The 12,608-nt window shown below is 38.1% G+C and overlaps 1 protein-coding gene across 1 annotated transcript; it reads right to left on the reverse strand.

The window, feature by feature from the left end:
- Window positions 1–978: 978 nt before the first annotated feature.
- On the reverse strand, window positions 979–4,297 carry LOC113288643 (transcription termination factor MTERF2, chloroplastic-like). Its single transcript, XM_026537735.1, has 6 exons — window positions 3,462–4,297; window positions 2,905–3,313; window positions 2,582–2,797; window positions 2,145–2,252; window positions 1,561–1,835; window positions 979–1,471 (listed from the first exon to the last, which is right to left on the reverse strand). Exons 1-6 carry the CDS (start codon window positions 4,214–4,216, stop codon window positions 1,183–1,185), a joined length of 2,052 nt encoding a protein of 683 aa, XP_026393520.1. The 5' UTR covers window positions 4,217–4,297; the 3' UTR covers window positions 979–1,182.
- Between the last annotated feature and the right edge of the window lie 8,311 nt (window positions 4,298–12,608).

Here is a 12,608-nt window from a genome sequence, read left to right on the forward strand (position 1 = left end):
TCATCTTCATTGGTGATTTCTTTGACGAAGGAAGCTTCATCACTAGTTACAAGAGATTTGAGCAAATCACTCCTATTTTGGGAGCATATCTTTCTAAAGAAGAAAAACAAACTAAATGGTTGAGATTTAATTCCGAGAAAAACCATTCTTCCTCCGATTTAATCGATCTTATTCATACTTGTATTTGTCTTACTCCAGTAATCATTCTCTTTCTCTTGTCGGATTTCTCGAAATTGTACTTTTACGGTATGTTTTTGTTACTTTGTATTCTCTTATTTTCGATCTTAAACTCATGTAACCTCGAATTTCCATTAATGAAAAGGTTCCTAGTTTATCAAAAATAAATTAATAGTGATTACATGTTCGTTTTTTTCCTAATCATTTTATTTTACAATCATAATATCATAAATTAATAATTATTTTTAAACTTTTACAAAGTTTTTGGTTGGCATCCGAGCGACTAGCTGGGCACCAACCCCTTTTTGAATAGCAACACCCAATCTATGAAAAATAAAAGTACCTAGACAATTACCAGCATCATGACTAACTAAACAGTTCTTCAAACGCTTGAAAAAACATACAGTATCTTCACTGAGTTCCCCTAAGGTAGTGAAGGCTAAAACACCCAAACCATAACCGTGCGAAGCATATTCCTTCAAATATTTAGCACGTTTACGCGCAATTGCTTTTAGAAATAGCCTGACCTTTGACGAAAGAACAAACTCCATCACCAGTAAAGGGTGAGACAATAGTAGATAATTTTGTAAAAGGGGAAGAAAGATAATTTAGACAATTGCTATGTATTAGGACACCCCCTAGCCAAATCATAGACAATATGATCAGGTTGGAGCCCTCGAGGAACCCCAAAAACAGGTTCCGAAATTAGCTGCCTCCAAAAAAAAAAAAAAAAAAAAAAAAAAAAAAAAAAAAAAAAAAAAAAAAAAAAAAAAAAAAAAAAAGGTTACTCGAGAAAGAATGTAAAGTTAATCTTATATTCTTATTAGAGTTTCACTCCACTATTTTGCTTACAAATTTCACACATTACAATAGAAACACGAGCTTTCGTATAGTAAGCCTACTAGGAACAAACTTGTCAGCATCGATTTTTCTTAAAGAAATACTACTTTTCTCTGTACAAGTGGTACCTTATAGGCGACACCTCGGTACAAGTCTATAACTGCCCTATACTGGAGACTGAGAGAGCCTTGGGACTTCACAATCTTGTCTATAACCACTGTCAACTTGAGATTCCTCTGTGCCACTATCCTTTTGTTGAGGATCACTGGAAAGAGGGTTCTCCATAGCAAGACCCGATTCAAAGATTCTTCGTCTTTCAACTGCATCCTCCACCCTTCTATTGAATTCCTCATCGCTGATTGCTAACATGTTTCGTAGCTTAAAATTGATTCGGTTCTCAATTAGAAGCTTGTGCCGTGGAATTATTTTACCATCAAGGGAATAGCTGAAAAACCTACGAATTTGTTTGCACAGATAAAAGATAAACATCATGCAGGGTATTATGCAACAAAAGCATCTCGATGATATAAGTGTGAAGTTTACCTGGGGAACTCGATGATATCTTGCAATGGCCGTACCATGGTTCTCCTCAAGTACCGGTACTTGGGACGAAGAACTTCTATATTGTACCTCAGCAGCATAGGAAAATCTGCAATCATCTCGCCCAAGGAACGAAGAGGAATACCCAAAGACAAGAAGTACTTGACATTAACCTCAAGCTTATCAACAATGCTGCATCCCATCAGCTCGGGTCCTAGGGCTATCACTTTCCCTATATCCTTCCTTGTAACTCCAGCTTTTGTTAGCAAGAAAATGACCTAACCAACAAATATCACCCAAGAATAAAATGAGTAAGACATTAACCATGTATTATGGCATTAAAGCCATTGGGCATTTTTGATACCCATGGTTTGAGTTCGAAAATCATCTAAATACTACTCCACTTTACTGGTACAAACAAAAGAAAGTAACCATACTACTGAACTATTCCACGCATGGAGCGCAAGGTCTTGGGTGGACAATAGCAATTACGAAGTAAAACTGGTAGCAGAATCGGTTAGGCAGTTCAAGAGTAAGACTTATTTGCAAATAATATTGGAAGGGAACAGTGAACAAAGACAACATACCACTGGACGGATTTTCTTGTAGAGGCTATATGTTAGAAATGATGGGAACTTCACTAGCACACCACCAACAGCATCTTCCCTAATGCCTATGTCTTGCAAAAACCGCACCTTCACAATGAAAAAACGAATCAGTTCTTTATCCAGACATTTCAATGATAAGCATTTATGCGCTACTGTAGGTTAAAATTTCCCCAACAAGACCACAAGTCAAAAGTGATCATCTGGTTTGAAACAAGATGATAAGCAAGCTATGAGCATTTGACATAGAAGACGTATTCAAGGCTTAAATTATGCAAGAACCAAACTGGAGATTCAAGATCAACACAAGTCTAAAGGATCAATGTGATTCCAAACAGAAGATATGCAATACTAAGAGCATGCATTGGCATTTGATAGGCTAATTTAAGACTTATGATATGCAATAATCAAATTAATACCTTTGGGGCAATAGTTGACTCAAGATCAACACAAAATACCATTGGTTTCAAAGTAAGAATCCTCCTCATTCCATCTCGGCGAACTCCAAGATAATACAAATACTTAACAAGAGGTTTCCACCTTTCCTCAATGCTACAACTCATCAACTGTGGCTTGAATGCTAGCAATTTTCCAACCTCTTCTTCTGTGAGGCCAAACTCTTTAAGGTAATTAACCTAATTTAACAAATGCAGCATATTGGTGATTTAAAAACGGACACAGGTAACGAGTACAAGTTTGCAAGGTTCAAGTGTCATCAAAGTGCAAAGAAGCAGAAATATACCTTAGATCGCATTTCCTCAAGAGAAGAGTAGCCAAATGCCCTGGGACAGCCAAAAACCATAGTACCAAAATCCCTCTTATTTATACCCATATCCCTGAAGAAGCTCACGCGTGATATAATCTCTTCTGGCGTGTAAGATAAAACCCTTGGACACCTGCTAACAACAAAACCCATCCACTCCTTTCTAACTCCATTTCTCTCAAGATAATCCATGCTATCATCCAATTCTTCCAGGCTACGCCCCAACACATTCTTTCCTGCCTTGACAAGCACAACACCAAGAGCTTCGCCTTTGACGTAAATTCCCTTCAACCATTGAACCAATTCCTTAATAGCCTCAAGATTCTCACATGACATGCATATAAGCTTCCCAATTTGTGGATAAGTCAATGAATTGTGCTTTAACCACCTAGTGAAGCATCAACGTTGTCGTCTTAAGATTATTTCTACTAATCCAGCCTTAACAACAACTAAAATTCAAGCTCGAATTTAGATAAGAAACAACTACAACAAGGGTTTTAATTTCCAAATAATGAAGAAGAGAGTTCTGGCAGTACCTGATAAGAGGCACGACATTGGAGTTTTGTATGAATGTCTTAGCACGGGAATTGAAAGTAGAATGTGAAAATTCAGGTAATGATTTCATAGAAGCAGCTTCAATCATTACATAATCAATGTAATCAGGCAAATAAGAAACCAAATTAGTAGAGTAAGTAATACTGAATTTCCCATTTCTCAATGCTTCCTTGAGAATTTCTGAAGTCACTTTTCTCCTAATTTCAAGAGCTTTCATTAACATTTCATCATCTTCTTCAATATCAACATTTCTAAATAGTCTATGAAGTGGTGGAGTAGAAGCAGCAGTAGCAGTAGGAGGAGGCGATTGAGGTAAGTAAATAGAACCTGGAAATTGAGGGGTTTTTCTGCTGACTAAAGATAATTCCAAAAGCTTTACCTTTTCATCTTCACTCATTCCTTCTTCTTCATCATCATCATCAGCATCTTCTTCTGGGTGTTGAGGGGAGAGACGTTTGAGAAGAAAAGAAGTAGACTTTGAGTTGTGTTTACGATGAATTTCAAGTGGGTTTAGTCTGGTATTGTCTTCGCCGTCGTCTTCTTCTTCGATTTTATTCATAGCAGTTTGGTTATGGTGAATGGATGAAGAAGTGATGGACAGTGAGTTTGAATGCCTAATGGTGGTAGCGGGTATAAGGAGAGATGGGAAAAAGTTGGGGTTTTTATGGATGAGGAAGAAACAACGGAAGCCATTAATGGAAGTATGTTGCTGTTGGTGTTGAGGAAACAGCAACATCTGCAGCAAACAAGAAGAGAAGAAGAAGAAGAGGCAGCAGAGACAAGTGAGAACTAACTTCAGCTTCAAAATGTCGTAGAGATTAGATTTGGGTTGAAATAATGTAACCTACTGAATAATCTCTAAACTCTTATAGCCTGTTCCGAAGGTGCGGCAAAAAAAAAATTAAGAGCATGTTTGGTGGAGTTTTCAAAAATAGTTTTCTACTATTTTAAAAACATACCTATTTTTCCTTGTTTCATTTTCTAAAAAAACTGTTTGGTAAGTTGTTTTTGAAAAGAAGGAAATTCAACTAAATCCGATCAAATGTAAAGATTCGTCTAAAAGATAGCGATATTAGCCATGACTCACTTGCAGTCATTCCCTCGTTCTCTTACTTTGTTCTGAAAAGAAAAAAACAACAAAGAACAGAAAAAACATAAAACACAGAAAACAATAATTTGTTGTTTTTTTTTTTTTCAGAAACAGAAAACAGATAGAAAACTGTTATGTACTGTTATGATCCACACAAGTTCAGTATGCATACTTGTAATTCTCCTTAGCTACTAAGAGTGGTGTAACTAAACATTTAGTGGGTGTGTATATCCTGGGTCATTTCCTCGAGTTATGTAATGAGTTTAGATTAGTTAGTAGTCGTTGATTGTGTTAGAGAGGATTGGTGTATTAAAGACCAATCATTCTTCTTCTAAATCTCATATAATGAAAACCAATTTTAGCTTCAATTGAAGTCAGGCTCTGATTTATCAGATATAAGGTAGCTCTCTACCATTTTTATCCAATCTCACCTTGTAGTTGTACTAGATACACTACAATTAGTATCAGACTCCATCCTGGAACCTGGAACCATGGCCACCAAGGAAAAACTTCAAGAAATTTCTAATATAGTTACTCAACATATCGATTCAATCACTGAGATGAAAACTGAGATTCAATCTTTGGGTGATAAGATGAATCTTCTTATTAATTTGTTTCAATCGGCGTAATCTAATCAACCTGAAGTTTCTGGATCTGAGACTCAGCAACCAAATCAGGGGAACCCATTTACAGATCTTCATCAGGTGATTCATAATTTCTCCAATACTGAATCTCGTAAGTTCACTAGTATCCCCAAGGTTGATTTCCCACGTTTTAATGGTACTAATCCTCGTGGTTGGGCTCTTAAATGTGACCGGTATTTTAGTTTACATAAATTTTCTGATGATGAACGTGTTGATATGGCTGCAATTCATTTCGATTCATCAGTAGATTCATGGTTTTTAAATTACCAACAGGGTAAAGAGTTTATTTCATGGGATACCTTTAAACATGATTTATGTGCTAGATTTGAGGATGTTGCTCGGGATAATTATGTTGGTAGTTTCAATAAACTAGCCCAAACCACCACTGAAGAGGATTACTATGATATTTGGGAGCACTATAAAAGATTTATGATAGATAATAATCCTTACCTACCTGAGAGTTTTTATACATTGAGTTTCATTAGGTGGGTAAAAGAGGATATACGTACAGTTGTGCAAATGTTCAAACCTGAGAATACTGCAACATCTTTTTATTTGGCTAGGCTGCAATAGGCTTCTTTACATCACCAGCCTAAACCAACTAAATCCTTCTCTAGACCATTTGTACCTTCACCACTTTCTGTTTCCCACCCACCATCTAAAATCAAACCATTTTTCTCTCCATCCTCTACCCTTACCAAGCACAATACATCATCATCACCTCCCATTGTAACTCACCCTCCTACACCAACTAAAACATCACCAGACAACTCTCTTCCTCCTGTTGAGATTTCATTACATGCTTTGACATGGAATATTGCTCATGACACTATTAGAATCTCTGGTCATCTCAACAAGCATCCTGTGGTTGTACTTATTGACACAGACAACACCCGTAGCTTCATTGATGCTTCCTTAACTTCCAAATTGGGCCTTCATGTTTCTCCCACTGGCCAAATGCTTGTCACAGTTTCTAATGGAGATAGTACAATCATCAAGGGTATTTTCCATCATCTCAACTGGTAAATGCAAGGACATCAATTTATTCTGCCAATTTACGGGCTCTTCCTCTTGGTGGTTACGATATTGTTTTGGGAGAAGATTGGTTGAGACAACTTGGTGATGTTACCTTTAACTTCAATCAACTGAGCATTTCTTTTATACATCAAGGCAACCCAATCACACTTCAGGGTACTACTTCTAAACCTTCTATGAGTCTCATTAGTGCTTATTCCTTAAAGAAGTTTATTAAGAGTAATACCCCTACACTCATAATTCAATTTTTCTCTATTTATGCTACCCCTGTACTTCCACCACCACCTGCAGTCTCTGCTCTTCTAGATACTTTTTCAGATGTTTTTGCAGAACCTACTGGACTTCCTCCTTCTAGGTCACTTGATCATCAAATCCCACTTAAAACAGGGTCTAACTCAACTTCTCAAAGGCCATATAAGTGCCCTTATGTCCATAAGTCTGTGGTAGAATCATTAGTCTCTGAAATGCTCTCTTCTAGTGTGATACAACCCAGCCATAGTCCATTTGCTTCTCATATTCTCCTAGTTAAGAAGAAGGATGGAACTTGGCGTTTTTATGTAGATTATCATAAACTTAATGACATCACTGTTAAAGACAAATTCCCTATTCCACTTATAGAGGAATTACTTGATGAGTTGAATGGTTCTATGGTATTCACAAAGATAGATCTTCGTTCTGGCTATTACCAAATACAGGTTTATGCACCAGACATTCACAAGACTGCTTTTCGCACCCATCATGGCCATTATGAATTCAGAGTAACACCATTTGGGCTTACTAATGCTCCTGCAACTTTTCAATCCCTCATGAATGAGGTGATTCAGACATATTTGCGTAAGTTTGTGCTGGTATTCTTTGATGATATCTTATTCTACAGTCCATCCATGGAAGCTCACATGGAGCATTTACAGCTTACATTGGATCTGTTAAGGAAGCACTCTCTGTTTGCCAAGTTATCCAAATGTGCATTTTCTCAGCCACAACTTGAGTACCTTGGCCACATTATCACTGCCAATGGTGTTGCTGCATACCCTAACAAAGTTGCAGCCATGGTCAATTGGCCACAACCACAAACTCTAAAGCAGTTAAGGGGCTTCTTAGGACTTGCTGGTGATGAGTGCCAAATAATGTATATATTTATCCCTTTTTGTTGGCAATTTAACTCATCTTTTATGCATTAATTCTACATTTTATCCCATATTCTGTATTTTCATTGTTTTCAAGAATAAATATTTTTATTAATTAATTTTGCATTTTTAGGTAATAAATAAAGTTCGGATGAGTCGCGGAGCGGAGTAGAGCAGAAAAGTAGTGAAAAGCCGGGAGAAATTACGCAAGGAAGCCGCGAAGAATGGTGCGCACAACCTCATTTTCTACACACAAAAGCGCCTCCGTTCTCAGCCATCATATCAGTTCCCAGAAGCATCCGATGGTCGCTCCTTCATAGAGCATCAAAATCTGAAGTCTCTGCCAAACACCACAGCGCTGAAATTCCAAGCCTTCAGATTAGATGGTAGTTGAATCCAACGGTCGCTCCCTTGCTGTTCATCAACGTTTGATATCTCCGCCTTACACTACAACACCTAACCCCAGCTAGAGCCGTTAACTTCGTTGTATCAAAAAATCTGACGGTCGCTACAAGCTTCACTTCACATCACCGTCCGATCTACCTACCATCTTCGCATCTCGCAGCTTAGAGTCACAGAACATCAAGACTCGATGGATTCGCCTAACACCCTAGCGACCGAACCCTACCACCTAACCAAACACCCCCTTCTCTCCCAAACCATCGAGCCCTCTCCACCATCACCTCCCCTCTGCAGCTCTGCAGAAACTCCACCAGCTCCGCCACCAACCTTCTTCACCTTCACTGCCACCACCACACTTCCACCATCATCACCCTATCGCCCAACAACCAAAACCCATCATTGTTCCCATCTCCCTAGTCCATCTAATTCACTTATTCCACAAATTTTCAACCGAAACCCTAAAGTGTGAAATAGGTAAATTAGGTCGAGCTAGAGTGAAATTGAAGGCATGGAGAGGTAGAGAAGGACAAATAGAGTAATGGGTCGAGTTCAATTTGATGTTGCTACATCAAATTAGGTGAGTAATCACCAACCCTAGCTACTGTTATTTTGGGTGAAAATGGGTAGAACCCTAATTGTCTGTGGGTATAAATATGGGTGTGGGGGTTGTGTTAAAAACTATGTTTGGATTAGCCTGCATCCAGAACTTTCAAGTTCTGTTAAAATGTTAATTTTCAGTTCACAGCTCAATTTCAGTTCATGTTCTTGATTACTATTTTTCTGTTAATGTTAATGTGTTAAGTTTCAATTTCCTGCTTGTTTCCTGTTATGCTTATGTTCATGTTATGATTATGTTCAAAATTGTTTGCTCTTGTTATGCTTAGGATTATCCTGTTAAAATTGCTTGTCTCCTGTTAAGTTTGTTAAGTTTAGGATGCTCCTGTTAAGTTTGTTAAGTTTAGGATGCTCCTGTTAAGTTTGTGATACATGTTAAGTAATGGAGTGTTAGATTAAAACTTTGCTGCATAGTGTTAATTGAGTAGTGGGGAGAAACTAGTGCTCACTTGTGACAATGAGCAAGCTAGTTCTCTTCCCACTCTAAAAGAGTGCCTTAGTTTTGCTCCAAGTTAGCTTCACCATCTCCCCTGCCTTAGGCTAGTTGCCTTTGTGTCACTTTCACTTTGCTCCATTTTGTTTTGCTTTTGTTCACTGTTTTGCTGCTATTTGTTTTGTTGTCACTTCCCTTGCAGTTGTTTGCGGCTGCTGCTGCAACTCTGTTTGCTTCCCCTGCTGCTACTTCTTTACCTGTTAACTGCTTCTTTTTTCCTCTTGGCCTTGTGCTGCTGTGCACTGCTTGTGCAGCTGCAGTGCTGCTGCTTTCCTTCCCTTGCAGCTGCTGCTGCTGTTTTTCTGCAGTTCCTGCTGCCACTCCACTTCTCCTGCCAAGCCCAGTTCCTGCTGTCAAGCCTCAGCTGCTGTTGCTGTTTTCTTTCACTGCATTGCACTGCCTTAGTGCTGCCAGTTCTTCCCTGCTGCAGCTCCTGCATCAGCACTTGTGATGCTGCCACTTCTTCTGCTACTGCCCTTCTGATGTTACTGTTTGCTGCTGCTGCACCAAAGCTCAAATCAGTTCACTGAAACAAAGCCCAGCTTCTAAAGCTAGCTGAGCCCAATTCAGTTCTTTGAAACCAAAGGTTCAAAGCCCAAGGCCCAGTGCAATTCCAAAACAAAAGCCCAAGTTTATTAAGGCCCAACCCAAGTTTAGGTTAAGGTTAAAAGCCCAATCCAATTAACTGTGGGCTTAATCAAAAGCCTAAGTTTAAGGCCAAAGCCCATTTACATTTCAAAGACCAACTGAGCCCAAGCTCAGTTCATTTTATTGTGAACAAACCCATTAGTACTCAAAGCCCAATTTAAGCCAAAAGGCTTCATAGCCCAATAGCAATTTAGGAACCCAATTAGCTAAACACTTCCAAAACACACCCGATCTCTGTGGATCGACCCGTACTTGCACGAGCTACAACCGACGACCGTGCACTTGCGGTATTACTGTAGGCCCCCGTTTTTATCACGCTTCATTTTATAAACCCTTGCCGAGGCCTGCCAAGTTTTTGGCGCCGCTGCCGGGGATTGGTGCTGTGTTTTATCTGTGTTTTTCTTAGCTATTTTTGCATTTCATTGCATAGCATTTGCATCTGCATCTGCTTCACTTCATTTGCTGTTGGACCTGCTGTTCTGAACCTGTTTTTTTCTCTGCTGGGACGCCACCAAGGAAAAGAACCAAAACCCAACTGGGTTTTTGCAACAATATCAGAGCAGCTGGGCTGTGCTAAAAAGGTAAGCCTAAACCCATTCAATTGAGAGAACCCAACCTGTGGGCTTCCAAATTTATTTAATTGTGGGCTTGTAATAATTAACCCAATTTTTTGGGCTTTTTATTTTTCTATTTTGGGTTTGTAATAATTTATTTTTGGGCTTGTTTGTTTAATTTGTGGGCTTGTATTTATTTTGTGTGGGCTTGTTTAAATTCTTCCATTGGACTTGTATTTTGGACTCTGGGTTTAAACCCAGCTGAGCTTATAACTGATTGTGGACTTGTATTCCACTCAAAAGTGGACCTCGAAACCAAAGTTTTAAAACAAACATCGGGCCTTAACCAACTGGGCCAAATTAAACTTTCAAAATTAAAACTTGGATTTTCGTAGGCCGCAGCCTTCATTCCATTAGAGGACCAACAGTGGGCTTGCTCCCAATTTTAAAAACCAAATTTTATTTTCTTTATTAAAAAAAAAAAAAAAAAAAAAAAAAAAAAACCAAAATTTTTACTTTTCTCCCATTTTAAAAAAAATTAAAATTTTCTTTTGCTCCCATTTTAAACCAAATTTTTTTATTTATTTTTACTCCCATTTTAAACCAAATTTTCAAATGTCTGCCACCAAAACCAAATTTTTCCCAAAAATCCAAACCCTTTAAAAAACCAAATTTTGGGCTTTGTAACACAGTTGCTTAGCTTTTGAGCCAATCATGTCTGGATTTTGGTCTGCTCCTGGATATGGAAATAAAACTCTTAGAGAACTTGCTTATGGACAAACTTCACGTTATGAACCTTCCATAGACCATGATGTCAATAGTCATAGGAATTATTATGGACATTTTCAAAGTCCCGAGCCACAATACATGAACCCTAATGACTATTCATACATGCATCATTTATCGCAACGTGAAAATGAACATTTTGCTAGTGCCTCACTCACCCAATCATCACTTATGGATCAAATAGAAGCTCGAATCACAGCTTTAGAAATGCAATCACATGAGGAATCTGTCACATTTAATTTTCTTAGGCAACCTGAAATCTATGCATGTCCCGCATGTGGTAGTTTAGACCACCCTGTTGAGCATTGTCATATTTTGCATAATTTTAGGCCATCTAGAGAAAATCCAATGTATGAAATGCCCATGAATTGTGAGAATGGTAGTCATTGGGACCATAATCAATCCTTTGAGGGTTGCGATCAATATTTTGTAGACCCTAATGACCATGCACACATGTACCATTCACCACAATTTGAACATGAAGAATTTTGTACTCCCATGAATTTAGACTCCACCACAGAAGCTTTAAGACTCTGTAAGCAAGACTATGATAGATCTACAGCACGAATTCATGCACATTTAGATCAGATTTTGCTTCACCGACAAAAGGAGGAAATTCATGAGGAAATGTATGTTGTCCCTAATGAAGTGTCTAGTCCCATTCATGTAAATAATGTTGAATATGAACCTAATTTAGAGGAACATGAATCGACTAATGACACCACCACTGTTAATGAGGACCAATATGCATGCTACCATGATGATGATTATGATGGTTATGATGATATGTTAGAAGAACATGAAAATATTGTGGAACCTGTTGGTTCAATAACATATGGCTTCTCTCCCTCGACCTTCATGAATGTTGTTCTTTCTAATACTCATTGTAATTCATATGATTTTGATATTGACATGGATTCGTACAATTATTATGTGAAGATGAGCATGACATAGGAATAGTTGAATCTTCTGTAGACACTAATATGCATGAAAATATATTTGATGTGTCTGATTCTCTACCTAGGTCACATTGTGATATTTCTCCTGATTTGCCGATGCATGAGAATAAATTTGTTGATGATGTTGATGATTCTGAGTGTGAACTTGCCAATGTGATTGATGATTGTGAGCATGATGTGACATGTGTAGATGATTTAGGAGATTTTGATTTGATTGATAATGATATGCCTATTCTCCTACATGAGTCACAATCTGTTGGCCTTCCACCCAACCTAGATTTGGTTTGTACCAACATTGTAAAACCAATTTTTCTGAAAATGCCTAACCTAGGTTTGGAACTGTGTGCTTCCCAAGTCCTTTTGGACTATTTTGCTTCCAAATATAATACATTTGAGGAACCACAGTTGGAATTAGCATGTTTGCCCGTCCCTAGCACAGTTCATTTCGAGCTAGACCTTTTGCATGATGAACCCCCGAAACTGCGCGATTTTGTTTTCAAAACTATATCTTCTGTAAAATCCAGGTTTGGGGGTAGCTCATTTTGTTTCACAGTTTCACTTGCGTTTCTTTCCTGTTATTATTGTCTGAAGCTGTTGAAATGTCTACACTTCGTCTTTTGGGTTGATCCTCAACTCTTTAGATTGTTAGTGTATGGTGAATTTTTTTGTATATAATCCAGTAGATAAAATTTCTTAAAAACCCTTTTGTTCCTTTTTGTATATATTTTGCTAATCCAATATGATCTCGGCTGAAATATGTTGGATTTTTGCCTTG

This window comes from Papaver somniferum, chromosome 6, assembly GCF_003573695.1.
Source record: "Papaver somniferum cultivar HN1 chromosome 6, ASM357369v1, whole genome shotgun sequence".
NCBI lineage: Eukaryota > Viridiplantae > Streptophyta > Magnoliopsida > Ranunculales > Papaveraceae > Papaver > Papaver somniferum.